The sequence below is a fragment of the Sardina pilchardus genome, chromosome 22 (assembly GCF_963854185.1).
Source record: "Sardina pilchardus chromosome 22, fSarPil1.1, whole genome shotgun sequence".
NCBI classification, from domain to species: domain Eukaryota; kingdom Metazoa; phylum Chordata; class Actinopteri; order Clupeiformes; family Clupeidae; genus Sardina; species Sardina pilchardus.
The window spans coordinates 12,908,260-12,932,372 of NC_085015.1; the positions used below are offsets into that span (position 1 = coordinate 12,908,260).

The 24,113-nt window shown below is 44.7% G+C and overlaps 1 protein-coding gene across 1 annotated transcript in view; it reads right to left on the minus strand.

The window, feature by feature from the left end:
* Positions 1-10,089: 10,089 nt before the first annotated feature.
* Positions 10,090-24,113, minus strand: part of kif20bb (kinesin family member 20Bb) — a 25,439-nt gene continuing 11,415 nt past the window's right edge. The window contains exons 20-32 of the mRNA XM_062526731.1: positions 22,831-24,034; positions 21,936-22,074; positions 21,705-21,827; positions 21,514-21,574; positions 21,086-21,208; positions 20,626-20,753; positions 18,824-18,952; positions 17,622-17,810; positions 14,129-14,338; positions 13,345-13,431; positions 11,654-11,798; positions 11,208-11,335; positions 10,090-10,287 (exon numbers count right to left, since the gene is read on the minus strand). Coding sequence (XP_062382715.1) covers positions 10,204-10,287; positions 11,208-11,335; positions 11,654-11,798; positions 13,345-13,431; positions 14,129-14,338; positions 17,622-17,810; positions 18,824-18,952; positions 20,626-20,753; positions 21,086-21,208; positions 21,514-21,574; positions 21,705-21,827; positions 21,936-22,074; positions 22,831-24,034 — 2,750 coding nt within the window. The 3' untranslated portion in view covers positions 10,090-10,203. The remainder of the gene's footprint in view (positions 10,288-11,207; positions 11,336-11,653; positions 11,799-13,344; positions 13,432-14,128; positions 14,339-17,621; positions 17,811-18,823; positions 18,953-20,625; positions 20,754-21,085; positions 21,209-21,513; positions 21,575-21,704; positions 21,828-21,935; positions 22,075-22,830; positions 24,035-24,113) is intronic.

A 24,113-nucleotide genomic window follows, 5' to 3' on the forward strand; every position in this document is an offset into this window, starting at 1 on the left:
TCAAGCCAGAACGGGACTCGCAATATATGCCCACAGCGGGGAGGCACAAATGTAGAGCAATATTGGCGCAGTGGTGGTTATGAAGCACACACACACACACACACACACAAGTACGTACATACGCACATACACAGACACACACATGCATGTACGCACACACACACACGCACACACACATGCGCACACACTCACGCGCACACACACACACACACACACACACACACACACACACACACACACACACACACACACACACACACACACACACACACACACACACAGCCCTGGTCTTGTCTCTCTGCACTGTGTCTGAACTCATATGAGGGATCGCTTCACTTGCTTGGTTACATTTCACAGCCCACTGGGGCAGTCATTTAATTAGTTCTCGCATTTACAATAATTAAAATGGATTTTTAATAGCCCCTTTTTTAGCCTGATCATAACTTCATTCCTTCAAGGCCCCCGCAGAATAGGACAGATTGCAATTTCTCCCCATAACTCTGTAGCACACACACACAAAAAAAATCTATCAAAGGTAATGTCAGTCAATTATCACTAACTCCTCAGGAAATACATTTGTGGTTTTGGTTCAAACTGTCTGTCAACGACACAATGAAAAAGAAACTTCTTTGGGGAAGTAAACTGATGTTCTTGAAGGGGAGGAGGCGGGAGGGGGCTACACCCGGCATATAGCTTAAACGTTCTGTTAAACGTTTGCATTGTCTGCTGCAACAATTAGCTTCCCCTATGATCAGTGGAACTGGCTACACCAGATGTGATAACAGTGCGTACGTTCGAAGAAAAAAAGAATAGACCAGTCTAATAATTGCTCTTACGTGTCGCAAACAAAAATGCTCTACTTACGTGTGTAATCGGTGTAACCTCCCTGTTAGATGCTCCTGAGGAATTGCTTTGCACTAGTCAACCTTGTCTGTAGGAACAAAATCTCCACCTTGAGTCTCTCTGGGACCCCAACCCCTCCCCCAACACACACACACACACACACACACACACACACACACACACACACACACACACACACACACACACACACACACACACACACACACACACACACACACACACACACACACACACACACACACACACACACACACACACACACTCTCTATTCCCCACCCAAGGACTCAGCAACCTCCCATGGTCAAGTCAAGTGACAAGCTTTATACCCAGGGATTACTGGAAGAGCGCACTGGATAAGATGGCCTCGCCTCTCTGATCCTACTCAGTATGCATGGACTTCATAGGACCATCAGGAGGGTCCTGGATCCACATATGTGACACGTGTGACAGTGATGCTCTCCCCCGATGAGTCTCGGTATGCAACTTGTGACGCCGGTGTAGAGGTCGGCCCTTGTATCCACTTGTTCGTGTGGCTACACTGTAAAAAAAAAAACCCTGTAAATACTGTAAAAGGTAATTACAGGAAGTCACTGTATGCAATATTACAGTATTTTACTGTACAAATACAGCATTGTCCTGTGAAATAACAGCAAGCTGTACTTGCCTTTCCTGTTCACGGTGGACGGCGGTGGTGTTATGTAATGTGGCTGGCAAGAAGGGGAGAGGGGAGGGACAACAAATGAAGGGCATTGTTTTATGGCCCCTCTCTTAATTGAGGGGTATCAAAGGGATGAATCTGCTAGGGGCATCGTAAATCATGATCAGCCCCCCACCTACACACTAATATGCACGCACGCACGCACGCACGCACGCACGCACGCACACAAACACACACACACACACACACACACACACACACATCCCTTTTTAACCCCTTTCCCCTCTCAGCAGGATTATCCTAGCAACAGTATAATGCCTTTCAATGACATCCAGACCCCCAGGTACACACACACACACACACACACAAGCAAATACACAAATGTACACACACACACTTGGAAAAGGAAAACATGGTGTGCTGCCACATGTCATTTTTAAGGTCAGCTGAGATTTGTTGGACATCACTTCCATAGCCTCCAGCTCAGTCTTGATGCGAAAGCCTTGATTATATTGTGTATCTTCCAGAGCTGCTCATTTGCATCTCAAAGGACATAGCAATAACAATCGAATGAACCACGGACACCATATCAGAGTAGGAAACAGAAGAATAAAAATGTAATTACCATGTAGGAAATCATACATGAGTTAAACAGTGGAAATACAAGAGCATCAAATCAAACTGTTGCTATTGTGATCATGAACGTCATGATTAGAATGGAAGGATTCAATTGTAAGATTTAATTTCAGGTCATTCTGAGCAGAGACGTTATCTTTACTCTCCCGCTCCAGTGTTCAAAGACCTCTCCCTTAAATGTTAACGAGTTAGAATATCATAGGAGAACTGTTGATAGCCTTGTGCTCTTATAAAATTATATTGCGCTTACAAATTAATTTATGGCAGGGCAGGTCGCACGATAACTTAAAGGAGACATAGAATGGAAACCATTTTTGTCTTGGTTTTGATGAATTAGAGGTTGTGCATAACCAAAGAGCTATCATGACACATAGGGCATATGAAAATCTTGAACTTAGAAATAGCCACTAAAAATTGGGCGAATTAGAACAAAGCTTACTTGTGATGTCAAATATCGCAAAGAAGTTCAAATGTGGTTGCCAAAGAGGTCACCATTTAGTCAAAAGGACCATTTCAATACCCAGCCTATGTAAATATAAGGTTTGAATTGGACTTGTAAAATTGCAAGTGCAGCACAATACTCAATTCATCCTCTTTAAGGTTTGCTTCATCAGATGTCCCCAAAAACGTTTGATTAGATTAGAGACAAACCTTTTCCTTTTCCGTAAAAGACTAGCGTTGCCAACATTCTTGGTGTTTCTGTAGATTATTTCACACATTTGCGCCTGTGTCAAATTTGTGTTCTTTGGACTGTTTCTAATCCCTTTAACAAATCAGATTATGTGGTTAAGGTGTTAAGTGCACATGTGAAATCAATAAATAGAATGGCTTTTACTTTCTGAACACAGACTTTGGCACAACTTTGGTGATGCAAATAATTTATGGGGGTTGCAACCCCCCACCCCCATAATCAAAACCAACCACCCATCCCTCCCTCCAATAATCATAAATATTACTGTAACTGTTATAGAACATGAACATGAACACATGATCCTAGCCCCCCCCTAATGTTTAACCCAAAGTTACACCCTTGGCTTCTAGTAACAAGAAGTACTTTGTATGTCTATCTATGAATAAAGCTTCATACAGTAAACTTGAAAAACAGTCGTTGACTAGACGTCTGGTTATCTAATGTGAATATCTAATGTGACTTTTCCATGACAGGTTCGGTCTGCCCTGATGTGCAGCATTTTGCACTTACACGACGTGGTTCTCACTCAGTACAGCGCAGCTTCAGATGCCCAGAGAAATCTTAAGTGGTGAAGCTTACATAAGTCAATTATATGGGTCCTGTGAGGTGAGGTTGCAGAAAAAGGGGGTGGCTAGGCTACACCACATTCCGCAGAAGTCTAAAGGAAATTATGCTGGCAAGAGAAACTTTTGAAAAGAAGCTGTTAAAACTAACAGTAAATCAATTGCTTAGTTTACGGCAGAACATTAGCTTAATGACGGTCAGCGTTTTCCCAACAGTGAAGTCGAGCGTTGATGATACAGATGCTGCAATTTTGCATTAACAATGTAGATGTTTTAATATTTTGCATACTCTCGCATCTCTCTCTCTCTCTCTCTCTCTCTCTCTCTCTCTCTCTCAACCCCACCCCACCCCCCTACACACACACACACACACACACACACACACACACACACACACACACTGCCTCACTCCACCATTACCTGATATATTAGTTGGCAGGTCCAATGAATAGTCTCCTCCAAATGTTCTTGATTAGAGTTTTTCAACAGCACAACTCACGGTGGACAAACTCGCTGAGGGCTTTCTGTGAAGGTATGGCTATTAAATGGGCTTTTATTTAAATCAGCATGCTGGGTTTTTTTTCCCTCCCCCAAACCTCAAAAGCAATCCAAATGTTTTTCCTCTTTTGCACTTTCTGGCTTGTTGAATTAATATCTAGACAGATTTTCAATTGCCAGATACACTGACTCACACACAGATCTCCCCCCCCCCCCCCCCCCCCCCCACACACACACACAGAACACTTATTAACAAATTCAATTTCTGTCTGGAATGAAAACCCAGGCTCCTGTCAATTCAAAAAGTGCATACTCACCAGTGTACCCAACAATGAACAGTTTGTGTGTTGTGCTATTACGCATTGTGCAAAAACACGCAATCATATTTAGTAGTTAACTTTTGCATTTCCAAGTCAACTTTGCATTGCAAGTCAACAAAAATGGCTCCAAAAGAGGACAGTGGAATAATGAGAGCGACTTACTGATATACTGAATAATTACTCTTTGAAAGATTGCAGGTTTTACAACAAAGCACAATCTATTTATGTACACAAAACAGTATATTAGGCTGCCATATCTACAACACACTGAAGCGGTAAACACCAAAAGACTTCCTGAATCCCTAAATGAATAACCTCAATGAAGAAAACATAGTATGTGGTAGCGCTATGTAAATATGTATTTGCATATGTGTATATTATGCATTGTTCACGGGCATGGTGCAATAGTTGGCATAATGAGTTGATTGGAAGTTCTACAACCAATTAGTCGCATGACTTTGGTGATGAAAAGGGACAGCTGTGTAACATGTGTGTAAAAGTCTGAGGAAGGGCTACTAAGGCCCGAAACATTACTTAAACGTAATAAAAAAAAAAAAAAAAGAATATACATTGTGGGAGTGCTCCGGTGTGCGGATATTTACGTTACCTTCTTGCTGAATCCCTTTGAAAGGCCTGATCAGGGATTCTGTGCCAGTGGTGTTGTTTATATAAATCGTGCATTGGAGCAGAAGAGGTCGACCGCTGTAGATTTGCAAATGAAGATGAATATGAGGTAGCATGACCTCGGCACATGCTGTCTGGATACCTGGAACAACATACTTGGGAATGCGGAGCCCCAGCTTATCGCACAGTATGCAGGCAGTACACTTTAGAGGGCGTTTAGAACCCTCATGCATAATGTAAGCGCACTAACATGTAACCCGTGCTGCATTAAATACATGTATGCATTTATACCTGTACAGAGACATGTAAACATAACTCTACTTACTATACAAATATCAGGTAGACAATACACACATGCAGAGTGCAGATATGTAAGTGAATGTGTCTTGTGTGTGCGTGCGCGCTTGCACGTGTGTGTGTGTGTATATACTCACACAGTTGCAATTACCATCAGAGGAATAGCAATGATCACTGTGGTGAGCCGGGGTATTCATTATGCATGCGGTGGAATATGGAAAACCAATTCTGCACGCGGCTGACTGACTCGTTTCTGTTCATGAGACGCAATTGTATGAAGCAAAGGGTCCATGCCGCATCTGAGGCTGACCGAGGGGGGGTCGCGACCTCTGCCCCCCCGGGTTAATCAGCCCAAACCAGAGGCCAAGGTATAAGGCTGTGTTGTGGAGGGCAGCGATTCTGTTTTTTTATTTCCTTTTTCTTTTTTTTTTTTCAGGTGGGGGGGAAGAGATGAGGGAGAAAATGAGAGCTGACAAGACAGCACTGGACCTCAATATTTAATGCCACTTTTCATCACCCGTCTCGCTACCTCCACAGAGCAGGGCCATCTCAAAGGAGAGAGGGAGAGAGGGAGCGAGAGAGAGAAACAGGGAGAGAGAGAGAGAGAGAGAGGGAGGGGGACAAGTTGACAGCCTGCTTCCTGTATTCTCTCTTCATGTTTCATGAGATGGCCAGACAAGCCTATATAGCATGTGCACTCACATCAGCATCTTCACTTGAGTTGCGTTTATCTGCGATGACGAGACATACAGAACGTAACCCTCTCATGTGAATGGTGTAAAGGTGTCCTGGCATCATCTTCATCATCATAACGCATATATGGCCGTCGTGATGGGTCAGGAGTGGGTCCGCATGACTAAGTCCTCTTGATCGTCTGTTCCCTGTGCAATGAATATGATGGGCTTTAATGGAATCTAATCAACACTAAGAGGTGTGATAGGGCTGGAATTAGATATGTCAGGGTGTGAATGAGATGGGATTGGGTGGTCGTGGGTTAACAACTGAGCATTGCTCTTGTTCAGACTCTGTCTGAGAAAGCTCAGACCTTAAAGAAAATACTCCTTTACCTCACACAGTCCAGATTTAAAAGGGCATTAACTACAGATATGGACACTATGCACATACCAGTAAACGTTGACCGTAGCAATAGGTTAGGCTACTTCATATTATATTACATAGCCTACATGAAAATGTCACAGGTCAAAATGGGGTCAAGTTAGACCATATGCTTCCTCAGATCATGAGCTGACCTGACACTTTTAAAATGGCCTGTGCCACAGCATATAGAGGCATGAGCGTGACCACCTTGCCTTTTCACTGTGAGGACCAGCGTATGTGAAAATTCCACCTCCTGTGGAATTCTGGCAGTGGCTGTCTCGTTCACTTAAGAGGAGGTGGTGTGTGTTGCCCGCGGCGACGGCAACAGCAGCAGCATCAAACGGAACCGCGGAATGGTCGTTGCGGCGGAGGGGCGGCGGAGCGGTGGGTGACTGAGCGAGCGAACGGGCTGCTGAACGAGCAGCGGTGAAATAGAGCCGCACATGCCCACACAGTGCCATCCATCTGTGTTCCCTTAACCAGCCAAATGAGGCGGTTGGCAGTCAGATCCTGCCTTTGTGCCCCCCCACTCGCCCCTGCCACGCTCGGCCAAATGGGCACAGATGTGTGTGTGTGTGTGTGTGTGTGAGAGTGTGTATCCCCCCCGCCTTGTTCAACCATGCCTGTTGTTTGCAAAACAGCTGAGGACACGACCTCATCAGACGTTAATCGAGACGTGACTTGGAAAACACCAATCTTGGGATTTTGACCTGCATCACTGCTTCCATCACCACCACCATAGCCGTATATACATCTCGGTTTCTATATTTATGCACAATATTATGACACATATAGCACATGTCCTATTATCATTTTATTACACAAGTGTCCTTGAGGCTCGTGCATGTTGATTACTGATGTGCAAAGACAGCACTGGCCGGTGATTCAGATGAAAGCGCTGGCGAAGACCATATTTGACCCTGAGGTCAGCTAATGTTGTCGCCGCCGCAGGCCAAAAATGGTCCTTTGTCCCTCTTCGGAGGTATTTTTAAGGCGATGACACATGAGACGTACGATTATTTTTCACCCTCGGCTTGGTTCTCCGTTTTCTGGTAACTGAATCGTTTCCTTCCCACTAATGCAAGAATGTAATGGCAGACGACCGCACACACCAACAGGCTTTGGCTTCTGATGAGTCTCACTTCTGACTTGTACATACAGATAGATAGACACATACTTACACACGACATCAAAAGATATTTCTGTTCCAGGAGCTGTTGTCTTACTCTGCCTTCACTGAAAAGACGGGAGCCGTCCGGATGATGTCATTGTGACCGACGGACGGTGGAAGGTCCGTCCTACACGTGCCGGCTTTGAGCTTGAGGGAGGTGGTTGCTTCTGACATTTCAAATGCCAGCCTCTCAAGGTCACAGATTTCGCTCCTGATTGTCTACTTTACTTCTCCCTGACGTGTCCTTTCTCCTCCGTCAGATGCTGTCCACACAAGGGGGCATTTAGAGTGCCCGAGGAGGGACCCATCTGGTCCAGATTGCGAGTGGTCCCATGATGGGTCCTATTAGACCCTTTCCATGACCACACACACTCTATTCATTGATCCAAGAAATCCTAAATGTGTTGGCCAACTCTACAGTAGAGGCGGACTAAATTTATAACACCACTCTGTCACATCTGTAAAAAAGACATTCATTATCCTTCATTTTGTGCTAGAGACGAGGTTATTAACATGCGTAAAATGTGTGAGGACATTTTTAATTAAGCTAACATCAGTTAAGAGAACATGGGACCGTAACAAAAATCTTTAAAGGCCTTTAAAACGGCACACATTTCCAACCTCTCTCAAGGTTAATTCAGTGTAGTGAAAAATGTCCATTTCCTCTTGAAAAAAAGTGAAGGGGTTTAAACATACAGTCCTGACCAGAATACATAAACGTGCACTAGAACAAACCAACATCTTCCGTTTCTACCAAGAGTGTAAACAATGACCGACAATGACGACTGCAAAACTCAGTTCCTCTGTAACTTGTCTGAGAGAAGGATATGAAAAGTGTCGATGTCCCCTTCAGTGTGCAGCAGGCTCCATCTTCTTTGTCACCATAGAGGACAACGGCACCAGACTGTGAGCTATCTCTGCGTGCGCTTCACAGAGATCGAGGGGTGAAGGGACACTGAATGAATCATTCTCTCTGCTAGAGTGACAGTCCCTCTCACTTCACTGACAGATAACGAACAGATGTCAGACACCAGGTCACTTGACCTCCCGGCGCCCCTCCGCTTTCCGTTCAAGGGCAGAGTACGTGCGTGATTCACGGCTGACTTCTATTGTGAGAAAATGAAGGCAACTCGAGGCTTAAAAAGAAAAAAATATATCACAGTTTTACAGTCATTCGGCATCTGTCTTTCTTTTCTACACTTGAAACACCTGAAATGGGCAATAAAAGGCACAGGCCTTTAGGCTATGACTTGTGCCAGTGCAATACAAAAGTTGTAAAAGACATCCAGGCCAAGTGATTCATAGTATTTTATTTTCCTGTGCTGAATTCAATCATAAAAATGGATTAAAGTCTCAAGTCTAACCAAAGCTCGTTTAATAATTACACTAAATCAGCTTGCTAATTTGACAATATGGGTAAGGCATTAAAGGAGAAATCTGGCCAGTTTTAACATAGACTTTGTTTCCCGTTTCTCAGCCAGGCAGCCAGAGCAGTAGGCCTACACTCTGGGGGCATGTACATGGGAGCTCACGGACATGACCCCAGAGTGTAGCTGTCTGACTACGTTAGCTGCTGGCTGTAGCAACTCAAGCTAGGTAAAACTGGCGTTTTTTTTTTTTTTTTTTTTTTAACCGACAGTACTCTTGACCTTGAGAAACGGAGATCTATGTGAAAACTCACCAGATAGATAGATAGAGATAGATATTTTATTGATCCTCAAGGGGAAATTCAAGGTCCCAGCAGCTTAAGACACCACACACAACAATTTCTCCTTTAACTGCAAACATTGAGGAGTCAGCTCAATGCGCTCACGTGCCACACGATGACTACAGTTCATGCATTTTGTTGATCATTTAAATTACCAAATGAGCTGCGAGTATATTTTCGGGGTCACTTTACATTGCCATCTCTGTTTTGAAGCGGTCATTAAGCTCATCACCACTTTCTGCAGCTGTGGTCAACTGTCTGTCCTGCTGGTCTACTTCAGACGGAAAAGCCAAAATGTCATCACCCCGTAGTTATCAAGGTATGTGTGACAGAGTGATTATAAGGAGAAGAAACGATTTTTGCTCTAATTCATTGACAAGCTTTCCTGGCCTTTCATTAACATAAGGGTGTGTTGAACGCAATGTGAACTTGGGAATTGGGAATAAGATTAACAAAAGTCATTAAATGTGAATGATATACTGTAAAGATATTATACAAACACACACACACACACACACACACACACACACATTAAACACTTTTAACCTTACAAATATTAAAGATCTATTTAAAACAAAGCAGTTATACTCCTAAAAACTCAAGTGTAATAATAATGAAATGCTCCAATATTAAACAGTGTGAAGTTAATATTCTTTCTGAGAAATGGTAGCGCTTAAATAAATATCCTTCTTAGGAAACAGCAGCACTAAAATGTTTCTTTGGTAATGCTAATATTGCAATATTTTTGCATGGAATGAGCTTCCTTCTTTGAACTAATCTTAGACTAGAGGGAACAAACAAACAAACAAACAAACAAACACAACATTTCTAACATGGACCCTGAAACAAGACAACCAAGTTGGGTCTTGCATGGTGATCTAGCCTCGGGAGGTCTAGCTTCCACCTCAAACCAACATCAAAGTTATAAAATAATGACGCATACATTTTCGGTGGTTTGTTTTTTAGTTTATTGAAAACAACACACTAAAAAGTTGAACTTTTCAGGATTATTTCTTTTTTTTTTACATAAAAACACAGAAGTTTGTACTGTACACTGTTAAAACTCTGACCAGACTCAGATCTTTGCCGTTCTCGTCCGGAGTTTCCGCTTGATGATCAGGTGATCGCTCTCTTTGTCGTCTTGGTCGGCGAGCATCACCTGTGCAGAGGGGGAAAGTAAAACCAAATCAAACCAAATCTGAGGACTGAGATCGATTCTTTGTCTCATTACACCGTGTCCTAATTGTAAGCGACTGCGACTGTCGCGTTGCGCCGGATAGTTTGTTTCCACATTGTATCCGTTAACATTCTTTAATGAACCTTTGTTACGTCGTGAAGAAGTTAATGTCAAGGCGACGCAACTAAAATAGAAACGGACAGAGCGACAAAACAGGGTTGAAGAAGTCGCGTAGCAAAGCAACTTGTCGCGTTCGGTCGCATCGCATTCAGTCAGGACATTCCAATTGAAAATACAGAGATGGAACTGATTTTGTTGCACGCATTCGGTCGCGTCGCTTGCAGTTAGGACACGGTGTTAGACAACGTTGACCCCTCATCTTTCCCGGAGACATTGAAAAAGATGAAAAACAAAAAAAAAAACCAAGACAACAAAATAACACAAATATACAAAATGTACCGATACAAATCTATTAGTATGGTAGTATGGACACACACGCACTCATACGCACATGCACGCACACGCACGAAAACAGACACACACACACATGCACACAGAGGAGCACAAATTTATCACAGCTGTCCAAACATGGCCGTAAATATGTCAAGCACACGCTCCGCATCCATGATGTGAAATGAATGCCTGTGCCATGTGCCATGTGCCATGTATGGATGATGCTGAGCCCGTATGCATTATTCATGCTCCGCCTCCCCTCAGTCAGAATGTGCAGCGCGCTGTACGCCAGCATCAGGCTCGGCCCGGTTCTCTGAGTCTAAACCCCCCCTCCCCCCAGCTTCATAAATACCGTCCCTCTCCATCTACGTCTCGGGCTGGGTCGGAGCGCGGCGGGAGGAGGAGGAGGAGGAGGAGGAGGAGGAGGAGGAGGAAGAGGAGGCACTTACGGGAGGGCTGCCGAAGTCCAGGGGAGTGGAGGTGTTGGCCTTGTAGAGCTTGCGCTTGGTCCGGCGGGGCTTGCCGGCCTGGGTTGCACTCGGTGGCTCTGGTGACTTGCTGGACGGCTTGCTCTTCACTGTGGCAGAAAACAGGACTGTAAGTATGTGGGGAGGAGGGTGTGTGTGTGTGTGTGTGTGTGTGTGTGTAGAATAAAGAATGAAAAAGGTCAAATAATGCACGGAACAGAACTATACAAAGGGGAATTTAGAGATTGATTTAACACACACACACACACACACACACACACACACACACACACACACACACACACACACACACACACACACACACACACACACACACACACACACACACACACACACACACACACACACACACACACACACACACACACACACACACACATTCGCTCAAGAAAACAGTGGTCACCAACCTTTGCTGCGCAAGACAGCTGGGGACAGCGGAGTAGAGTGGCCGGCCGTCTGAAAGCCGCGGCCGTGAGGCCCTTTGTTCTTCAGGCAGGCTGGAGACCCCTGCTGCCTGATTTCACTGGCCGCCTTGCCCAGAACAGTGGGGGACTATTGACCAGAGAGGGAACAAAAACAAGCCACAGGTGTCAGTCTGGATGCACAGAGGCCAGTTTATTACACCCACCGCCACCCACACAAATCAAGTGCTATTTCATGGTTCATCACAGGGGCCATTTTTGTATATATATTTTTTTGTAGCGCATTGTGGCTAATGTTACAAGCACAGTATAGGAATGTAGGCACTATCTATATAACTGCGACAGGTGCTGATTTAATTTAGCCACAGATGGACTCTACCATAATTTCCCAACTATTAGCCGCAGCTTATACATTGATTTTGCAAAATTTCTTCAGCTATGAGGTTAATACAAGGGGGCAGTTAATATGGTTTTGTTTCTTTTAACTTGCATAAAACACTGTCCTGCGGCTTATACACAATGAGGCTTATATGTGGGAAATTACTAAATTGTAGAAGCATCTCATCATTGATAGCAGTAGGATACACTAGAGCTCAATTGTAAGCGCCATAACAAAGGGTCTGTCTGAACACTTATGTAAATGGCATATTTCAGTCTTCTAGCTTTTATACATTTACAAAACACTCAAAACACCTGCATTTTTTTTTTTTTTGCAAAGTGGATTATTGTTTAGGTTGATGAGAAAAATAGATGAGAAAAATCAATTTTCAGAGGAGTCTGAAACATAACAAAATGTGTAACACTTGAAGGGGTCTGAAAACTTTTCGGCTGCACTGTTTACAGTGTGTGTGTGTGTGTGTGTGTGTGTGTGTGTGTGTGTGTGTGTGTGAAATAAAGAGAGCACCAACACCAACAAACCCAGATCAACAATGAGACTGACAATGACATTTCATATTTAATTAGGACTGTAAAAAAAAAAAACGGTCATTGCTCTGGGTTTTTTGCTAGCTTGTTTGTTTGTTTGTTTGCTTGTTTGAACGATGAAATCTTAATCAAGTGCTGCTCTATAAAATCTCCATGAGGCCTTTTCCATGAAAAACTGTTTAGGATGTAACCGAAGAATATTTATGATGTGACACAGACGTGAATATTTTATAGCTTTCATAAAAAGAGCCTAACTATGTAAAACGAAAACACCCTCTTTCTCCAGTTATTTGTCAACAACTGCCTTCTTTTTCTTGCTGGACAAATAATTGCTCTAAATTGGATAGGATAGAATGTATGTGACAACCGTGGGAAATCTAAGAGGTTCTACTCAACCTGGTTCTTATTGAGTGCAATTGCAAAACAATCGGGAGGTCTGTTCCGAGCTTAAAGGAACTTGTTGCTATGCGACCGTCGTTGTGTCGCCAGAAGAATCACATGCCACTATAAGAAAGCCAAGCAGTGAGTGGATTGAGTGGACATTATCCACACTCACTGTCTGTTCAGTAATAATGGTGTTAAACCACTCAGACTGTCTGGTCAGGAAGAAATATAGGGTATTGCCCACCTTTTGAGAACTCATCTTTTGAGAACCCATCTTGGTCACTACTCAGTGACAATGATTGTAAGTAAGACTTTTAAAGCACTCTGACGGTCTTGTCAGAGTGAAATGTAGGGCATCGCACGGTTACCTCTTGATGATTCATCTGGGAGAGTCTTTTCAGTGGAGTCTTTTTGGTTTGGTCCTCCTCACTTGGGTTCTCAGACTGTACTTGCCCCTGTGCAACAAAAACACACACGCACACACACACACATGAAATGACAGAGCCATAAACAATGCGGTGACTATTACACAAACAGTTTGTTAATGATTGAGAAACAATCCAGAACAACTTTTCATAATAGGTTTCTCCACTGTGCATTAGTTCTCGACTGCCAACATTGATTTCTGTCCTGATTGCACCGGGGCATTATTTAAACGCATTTTACATTCAGCTGGATCCTCTCAGCACCAGAAGGGGAACCACTGATTTCAGCTGCTAGTACAACTGCAGTTCTTTGTCAAATTGGGCTTATTAAAAAAAGCTTAACCCACAATGGTGTTAATTCCATTCATTTGGCCATGCGCTTGGCAGCGGAAAACAGTTTTACTACTGAATAATAATTTGGGGATTCAACCATGCCTCAATCGGAATAATAGCAGTAATAGAAAAGACCTTGATCGGGACAAAACTAGCCGATTTGATTGGAATTTCAATCGGATTGACAAGGGCTGGTGTATGCCTTTTAAGAATCCAACCGAACACCCATGTAAACGCTCAAAATAAGACAGCAGAAATTTGAGCTTCTGAATAAGCCGTGGAGTGTGTGTCTCATAGACACACACACACACACACACACACACACACACACACACACACAGACACACACACACATCTGCGTCCGCTGCTAAGGCCGTTCAGTGTGGTCACCCACCTCCGCTGGCTTCCTCTTCCTCTTACGGGACGTGCGGCGCAGTCGGTTCTGTGTGGGCGAGGGCTTGGGCCGCTCCTCGCTGTCCCACTGGACCCACTTGTTGATGCGGTCCGTCGGCGGGGTGAAGCTGACGTCCAGGTCCGACTGGTTGGGGAACAGCCGGGCCAGGGAGCTGCCCCAGACCGTCTCGGACGAGTCCAGAACCGAGATCTGGAGGCGGTAGGAGTTAGAGATACCGAGCAGATCATGAGATTGGAGCAGATTTCATTTATGCTTTCTGGTTTGTTTGTTTGTTTAGGCTTACTAGTGTTCATTGTTCAGCCAAATACTTTTGCACATCCCTATACGTTTGAAAGAATATCATCTCGGTTAAAATTATGAAACAAAAAAAGAAATCAGTTGCTTTGCTGAATCAAGTTGAATTTCTGTCTGAACAGCCTCTTACTTTCAAGTGAACTGGAGAGGACACAATTGTTCATCATCAATGACAGAAAAACAAAAACGTCTATAATGGCGCAATGACTTATTTCCAATCAACACAATCCAACACCCTGAAAGCAGTCAGGCAAATGGCACATGTCAAGTGTCAGATCAAGCCCTGAGATGTGATAGCACTTCAAATAGGAAACTTAGGGTGCTTTCACACCAACAGCAGTTGGTGCGCACCAAACGATCCATTCGAACCAAAAGCTCTTCGTTCGGTTCGTTTTCGTTGGTGTGAAAGCATCAGTCGCACTCGGGTCCGCACTAAATCAAGCAGACCGAGACCGCCAAAAGAGAGGTGGTCTCGGTCCGCTTGACTCCGCAACAAATGCCAGACTCTGGTGCGGTCCCTCTGGTGAGAACGGGAACTGGGGTCCAAACCATAGACCGTAGGTCAAAACAGTGAGTCAAAATTGGCGCTTATTTCTACCGGAAGATAAACAATGATGAAACGTCCATCGGGCCAGTTTTTGGTTTGTTTGCTGGTGTGAAAGTGGACCTCACCGGACTGAGTCTATATGCTACATAATAACAATTTCATTGCCTGATGCGGACCAAATAATCTAACTAGCGGTGTGAAAGCGCCCTTAGTGGAGAGTAGGTACACAACTATGATACTGTTATCACACGACACTATTGAATGATATTACATAAAAAAAAACCTACAGTATACGCTAATATCCTCAACAACAACTAGTCCTATGGACCCTTTCAACTACAAACAAACATGAGAGTCTCAAACACATTTCTGGCGGCACAGAAAACAACATTGAGCCTGAGGTAACTTGGGGGCAAACAAAAAAGTAAAAAACCCAAATAAATAAAGTTGACATTTTGTAATGTAGAGCATTACGCTAAAGCCAGATTCATTTTAATTTCAAAGTATCGGGAGTTAGCTTTGAATGTCTCAACCGGGACCCTCCAGGAACAGACTGAGAGGGCTTACAGCTCCCGTTACGTCCGTCTCTGCTGCTGTGACTGCGGCAGAGGGTATGCAGGGGACACTAAATTGAAAGTGAAATGGGATTTTGTTTCCGACGCTGAACAGCAAGAGATGGACACCGCGAGAGAAAAACAAAAGCAGACAGACGTCGCTGCTCATTTCGATCAACTCCATTCATTCAAAATCTACGACAACCTTTCAGAGACTTTTCATCTTTTATTCTTCAGTCAGCCTTTCTAGTAGCTTGACACAATGTTCTTTTTTGGGTCAGTTAACAAAAAAAACCCTCCATGATTACAACTGATACGTTGTCATTTTTCTGAACAAAACAAGACTGAAATTTCCATAACCCACCCCAGAACTCCAAAATGGCAACCCTGATAAATTGAAACTGAATGAACCCTAATAACAGAGCACTATGCCCTGCATGAAAGAAACCCCAGAACATGCATAATGCATAACTAGCAATTCACTTTGAACAGGGTCCCCCCCACTCCACTGTCATACTGATGCAGCAGTGTTTCTCCAACTCTTCAAACTCATCAAAATTGTATTACGGTTTTTGCCTGTTCAGTGTCTGTGGGTGAGGAGAAGCTACCGTATACACACTGGCTGGTCTGAAACCCAGCGTCCCGGCCGGGCCTTGAGACAGTGACGTCTCTATCAGAGCAGACAAGGCTCAGGCCAACTCAACGGGGCAGTTTAGCTCCACCACAGGGGCAGAGGTGTCCCAGGCTAGTTCTCCTGCGAGACGGCCGAGATTTCTCACGCTTTCAGAGTCACACACACACACGCACACGCACACGCACACGCACACGCACACACGCACACGCACACACACACACACAACCCAGACTTAGGTTAAATGTAGAGATTTATCACGCCTGCAGTCATCACACACAGACACGGTCTTCCAAACACTATTTCTGGAACATTTCACAAGTTCAAATACAGAACTTTATGTCATCAATAACACACCAGACTCAGGTTAAAAGGTAGAGATTTCTCACACCTGCAGAATCACTCACTCTCACACACACACACACACACATACACCTTTCCCCGACAATATTCATCAGGAACATTTTGCAAGTTCACCAGACTTAATTTAATTGGAGCACATCTGGAACGTTCTTTTGCTTCAAACTCACAACCTGAAGAGGCAATATGTAGTATTTTGCAAGGGTCAAAGACAAAAAAAATGGCAAATTCAATCTACAACATGGGCAGAAAAAAAAATGATAGGCTACACTAGCATTTTTGCCGCAGGCCCTCTGAATGAAATCACATTTGGCTGCATATCTAAACCTCGACAACAATGATTACACATTTCCTTTCTAAATGCATATCATATTGGCTGGCTCGCTGGCCAGACGTGTGTTTTCGTGAGCTGGATGAGGACTACTGCTGGCTGGATGTGAGTGGCATGCAGACAGTCTGACTGGGTAAAGGATGCGGAGGACAACCTTAAACACAGAAGCATGCACAGGGCCTCCATGCTGATGGGTTGAATGGAATTGTGAACATTACCGGTAATGACATTTTTATTTTAATGCATTTATTTATTTAATTAATGCATTCTTTATTTTACTAAATATTATTTACCCGTAATTTCCCGACTATTAGCCGCGGTTTATACATTGATTTTGCAACATTTCTTCAACTATGAGGTTAATACACAGGGACAGTTAATATGGTATCAATATGGCTTTGTTTCTTTTAACTTGCATAAAACACTGTCCTGCGGCTTATACACAAAACGGCTTATATGCGGGAAATTACTGTATTATACTGTATATACAGTATATATATATATATTTATATATACTATATATATATATATATATGTAATACATATATATATATATTTAAATAAATATTGAATTATTTATTTTATTTAATTATTTATTTTTCCACAGGTTTCAACTAAATTAGAGTTTCTATACAGACCTCTAATTAAGCATGGGTCAAAAAACTCATTCTAGAGCCCAGCACTTTTCAAGCATGTGTGCAAATGGTATGCACAGAGAGGGAAAGTTTTGGGGTCAATCTCTGCTCCACACTGACCTCTTGTGTCAGGGAGGGGGTATCTCCCAGGGGCTCAGCGAGTCTGGAGTGGAGCCCTGTTCTGACCTCCTCGGCGTTCTCGCTCTCTTGTTTGGGGGTCGTTACTGCCGTCACCGTGACCTCCCGTCTCTCTTCCTCTGATCTTAACCCCTCGCCTTCTGCCCCTGACACAGGGGTTGCGGGAATACACTGTAAAAACACAGAGGCATGTAAATTCACCACATCTACTCGAGAGTGAAAGCACACACACACACACACACACACACACACACACACACACACACACACACACACACACACACACACACACACACACACACACACACACACACACACACACACACACACACACACACACACACACACACACACACACACACACCCAATGGGCACGAGATGCAAATTTCTCAAATCAATTTCTATTCACACACACACAGCGCATGGGCCGATGCAAGCAAATGATGGGCAAATGAGCTGTATCACTGCAGATGAAGAGGTTTGATGAGGCAATTTGTGCAGATTTGATGTGTCTATCTTTGGTAAACTCTAGAGTTTGAAACTCTCTAGCCCCCCTGGATATGGAGATGGGGTGCATGAATCTGAAGACTCTAGGAGATCCAAAATGTTTCTTCGTGCAATTTGCTCCCCATCCCATCCCTCCCCAAAACGTCTTGTTCCACATCCAATTATATCCTATCATGGCTTGAAGCACAGGAGCCAATCAACCGTCTTCTGTGATGGCAGGCATAGTACGGTTAGCAGTTGAACACTCCCAATGGAGTACTGAATTGAAGAAAGCCGTCTTGCAAAGGTTTTTAAACAAGGGTGTTTATGGAATTCATAAAGGAACTATGCCTTTCTATGTGGTTAGGTATATTAACTGTTATTATATTCACTAAAAACGTGCTATATATTGTTTTATGTTTATTATTGTAGGAATAAGAGATTACAGTACTTTCCTGTGTATTAGCATTGTGTATAAGCTGCAGGACAGTGTTTCATACAAGTTAAAAGAAACATAACCATATTAATACCACAATAACTGCCACCATGTATTAATTAATAGCAAGAAATTGGATGAAATTTTGCAAAATCAATGTACAGGCTAATAGTGGGGAAATGACGGAGCCTATATTGTGACGAGGTTTTGGTCATATCGCACGGTCCTAACATTCATGGAAACACCAGCAAGTCCGACTTACCACATCAGTGAGGAGCGTCTCCTGCTTTGGGTCCTCTAGAGGGTTCTGTTGCCCCTCCTCTCCTCTGGATGGATCCGACCCACGTTTGGGTGCTTCGTCCAGTGCAGATTCACCCTTCTCATTAGGGACCTAAAACACAACACACATTAATTATTCTCTATCTTCCTCTCTCTCACACCCTTTCTTTCTTTCTCTCTCTCTCTCTCTCTCTCTCTCTCTCTCTCTCTCATACACACACTTTCATGCTTTCTTTCTCTCTCCCTCTCTCTCTCTCTCACACACACACACACACACTTTCATGCTTTCTCTCTCCCTCGCTCACACGCTTTCTCTCACTCACACACTCTCACTCTCTCTTTTTTTGTGTTTCTCTGTGCTACAGGCTTAACGTTACGTTATGATTTCAAACAGACACACCAGTGGCCCAAACCGTGAGGATGGCTTGCGTGGCTTCTATGCGTGGGTGGCTGCAATATGCGTGTTTGATGTCACCAGTATGTGTGATCAAAGACCCGTAAGGCGGAGCACGTTTTGATCACTATGTACCCGCTCTCCCCGGCTTTTGATGAGAAGCAACAGGGTCTCACACAACACTGATCTCAGGCAGCACTCTAACAGGTTGGTTTTAAAGTAGCAGTGGCAGTTTAAGGACCCGGTGAGTCTTTTTAAGCGCATTCCGAACATCTGATTGGACCATATGAAGATATGTGGAGAAGGAGGCTGGAAAAGCCACTTCCAGATTTCACGGGAGGCTCTTTTTTTTTTTTTTTTTTTTTTTACATCAAAAGACATATAGATGATGAACAACTGTAGCAAAAAGCTTCTTTAAAAAAAAAGCCTCTATCCATATTCATGGACAATTTCCCAGGGGTCTCCTATGATGTCACACTTTTAAAATGCCTGGCCCCTCAGGAGGACCAGGGTGGACTAGTTATGTCAGAGTGAGGTCCTCATTAAAGGGTTCTATAGGGGAAGGGGGGAGATCAAACAAGAAATAAAAGAAAAACAACTGCAACTGCAACTTCAATGTAGTACTGTAGCTGTAACAGGGCTGAAAAGGTACCTGTATGTGTAGTTGTACCGAACCGTTTAGGTATAAGGCGTTCAATAGAGTTCAATACAGATGTGTGCTGAATGTACCACATGCGGTCCTTATCCGTAATCAATAATCAATAGTAGGCATTTCTCTGCTTGTGGACCATATTTCAAATTTGAGTTCCCACACAAACAAATTAAGTAGCAGACCATATGTCAGTTTAGTAAATCAACGTAAAAAAAACACATACTGTACTAAAAAATAACCGAACCATGACTTCAAAACCGAAGCACACACCGAACCCGTGATTTTCGTGTGCTCTTACACCCCCCGCCTGTTACTGTCAAATGTTGCAAGCTGTACCACACAATGTTAGCGAAACTGCCACTTAAATTACAGTAATACATGGAAAAATGAAAGTAGGTTCCAATTTAGCCCAGGTTTCATTTTTCCAGAACTGGGCCTATAGTTTTTACGTAGTCCTGCTTACAGACAGAAAAAACGCACTGAAAACGTAAACTGTCAGGTGGAGGAAGTAATAACACAATGGCAGCAAAATGGGTCTGTCGCCAAATCCTAAAACATTTCATTCTGTTGAATCAGCTAAATATGCAAACAGAGACAAAACAAAAAGCAGCCATCAGTAAACTAACAACAATCTACAGACGTGCCAGACTCGTTCATCAATAAAGTAAACTCACACAACATGAAAATAAAACCAGGAGTTTGTCGATTATCAGCAGTAAAAGGCAAATTAGAGCTTTACCCTCATGCCGTCCTCCATATTAACTGGGCTAGTCTCGTCTGGCCTCTCGCCTGAGAGCTCTTCACTCCTGACCCTTGAGCTCGGTGATGGGCCTTCCTGCGGACACTGCTCCTTCAGATTCATCAGCTCTGTGAGAGAGAGAGTAGAAAAAGGAGAGAGAGAAAGAAAGAGAGAGAAAGAAAGAAAGAAAGAAAGAAAAGAATAAAGAAAGAAAGAAAGAAAGAAAGAAAAGAAGAAAAAGAAAACAGAGAGAGAAAAAAAATATATAAAATGAGAGTGGGAGGGGGAGAGATGAGAAAGAAAGAACGAAAGAACCAGAGAGAAAGACAGGCAAACGGAGTCAAAACAACAACATGGCAACAAAACAGCACTCATCATGACAACAGGTACTTGAAATGATTTCCGATGCGAGGGTGGCTGGGGGGTGGGGGGTGGCGGGCTGCAGAGGCCTGAGTGCTACCTGCTGTGAGCGACTCGATCTCCCTCAGCTTGGCCTCCAGCAGCTGCTCCTGCTCTGCCGGCACCCTCTGCTCCGACAACGCTGAGCGCAAGTCCTGGATGAACCGCTCCTTAGACGGGAGATCTATCAATACGAGACGAGACGAGACAAAACACACCATGAAACACAAACAGAAACATGAAATAGGCCTCATGAAACACAAACAAAACACACACACACACACATAAAAAAAAAAGAAAAGATAAGCAGACAAAACTAAACCAGATAGAACATATCACTCAAACAAACCAAAAACAAACAGATTAACAGAAAAACACATCATTAAGATGACGTCCAGACCTCCATACTCCTTGAGTAAAAAAAAAAAAGGAAAAAAAAGAGGGAAAGAAAATCAGAGCTTGGTGTTCCTTGTCGGCTTGAGTCCTTACCTCGATCGACTTTCGGAGACTGTTGAGGACTTTCTGCCAATTCGACGTAGCTGGGCTGATCCTGAAAAGCGAGACATCAGAGTGGAATTGGAATAGACTCGGCCCAACATTAATCAAACGCACGATAATGATCGCCTAGTGCAGCGGGCTAGACGAGTGATTTGGGGGGGGGGGGGGGGGAGACAACTCACAGTCTTAAGCTGGAGAATCGTCTGATCTTTCAGCCTCAGGTCGCCCAGGGTCTCATTCTTGATTCTCTCTGTGTCGCTGAGTCGCCGTTGCAAGGTACTGTTCTCGTCATTGATCCGGCTTATCTGCGGACGGGCGGGCGGAGGATTAAAATAAACTAATGGAATAACCTTCGAAAAGCAGGCATTACAGGCAAGCAAAGGCAGTGGGGCTCCGTCAGCGCGAGTATTTACTTTGTATAGCAACTGCTCGATCTCCGACTCGCGATCTCGCAGTCGTTCTCTCAGCCAGGAGATGTCTCGATCCTTCAGAGACACGTCTTGGCCAAGGCTTTTGATGACTTTCAAGTTCTCCTTTACCTGTTCTTTGCGTCTGTTGGAGGGAAGAACATGCCCAGATTAGAAACACTGTCTAATCCTTCATCATGGCAAGATAAAAAAGTTCCCCTTTGAATAGCAACAGTTGATCAAAGTGTGTGGTGGTGAATGCACACTGGTGTGGCGAACATATAGGATTGTTCATATCAGTATTGCGTTTCAATCTATTCTGTACAACGTCCCCATAAAACCCCATTATAGAACTCCAGTACACTTAATGGAACTCTCTTAATGTTCTGAGTAGGAAGCCATCATTCTAAGGTGAAATTATTACATAATGTTGCTTTAAAAGGTCACATTACATTTGATCATATTCTGTGCAAGCAACCAGTTCATTAAACCTCAGCTGAATGTCAGGACAATGCTCAACTTAATATAGGCATTTGCAAGAATATCAGATTTTCCATTTTTTCCCCCCTGTAGACACCTTTTGCTAATACTACTGGTTCCAAATATCTTTTTGCTATTTTTGCTTCTGTTGCGGTTACTCAGAGGTGGAAAGATCCAGTTTCAAAAAATAAAAGTCCTACCACATATATGTGCCAACCATTCATTTAAACCAGCTGATTCTAATTAGCAATTTAGCACAATTCTTCAGCTAGGTAGAGCAGCTAATTGATGAGATCACCTGTGCTAAGTGCACAGGTAGAAGCAAAACATGATCAGACTTTTACTCACTGAAGCTGGAGTTTTCCACCTCATTCCTACACAATAACAACTAATATGAAGTGGGCACAAAGGGATAACTTGCTCTGAGAGTTCTCTCGTCACGGTCTCCATGATGGCTTTCTGCTGAGCGAGAGCTTCCTCCGACTCCGTGGTGGCCGTCCCGCCGCGGCCCTGTTGGCTCTGCTCCCCTCCATCCCGGCTCTGCAGGCCCTTCAGTTTCTCCTCCAGGCCATGCCTCAGGGCCCCGGCCTCCAGCAGCTGCCTCTCCAGCTCGGCCACCCTCTCCCCTGCCTCTCTGGCAGCCCCGAGCTGCTCCTCCTTCTCCTCCTCCGTGCGGGCCAGCTGCTCCCTCAGCCCCTGGGCCTCCTTCTGGAGCTCGGCGTGCCGCTTCGCGCCGTCTTCCTGGGCCAGTAGCGCGGCGTCCAGCTGGGCCTGGCGGCTCTCGGCTTCGCTCTGCTGGTGCTCGCAGAGCTGCTCCAGCTCCCCGCAGACCTCCTCCATCTGCCGGGCCTGCGAACGCGCCTCGTCCAGCTCGCGCTCCAGCTCCTTGATGCGCTCGTTCTTGGTCAGCGACGTCCTGGCCAGGTTCTCGCACTCCTCCTTGAGGCCGTGGAGGGCTTCGCTGAACGTCTGACCGCCGCCCTGGGCTTTGCCGGCGTCCGCTCTGGCCTTCTCCTTGAGCCTCTCGACCTCCTGCTCCAACGCGGTGGCCATCTTGGACTTCTCCAGGGCCTCCTCTTCGTGCTTTTTGGCTTGTTCCCTGGCCGCTCGAAGCTCCTCACGGAGTCGTGCCACCTCTTCTTCTGCCTCGCTCGCGTCCAGTTTGGCTTTCTCCTTGAGCCTCTCGACCTCCTCCTCCAACGCGGTGGCCATCTTGGACTTCTTCGCGGCCTCTTCTTCGTGCTCCTCGGCTTGTTCCCTGGCCGCTCGAAGCTCCCTGCCGAGCTTGGCCACCTCTTCCTCCGCCGCCTTAGCCTCCTCGGCGCGATCCCTCGCCTCGGTCTCCGCGGCGGCGACCTTGGAGGTCAGCTCGTCGGCCTCGGCGCGCAGCCTTTCGCACTCCTCGACCAGCGCGTTCTTCTCGGCCTCCAGCGAGGCCATCTCCAGGCGCTCCTTGTCGAGCGAGGACAGGGCGGCCTCGTGGAGCTGCGTCTCGTCGGCCAGCGCGGCGCTCTGCTCCTGGACGCTCTGCTCCAGCGAGAGGAGCTTCCGCCCGAGCTCGTCCAGGCGGCCGTCTTTGGCCTCGGCCTCCGCCAGCAGTCGCTCCACTTCAGCGCGGAGATTCTCTGGACCGGCAAACACACACAAACACACACACCCACACACACACGCAAACACACACACACGCCCACACACACCCCCACA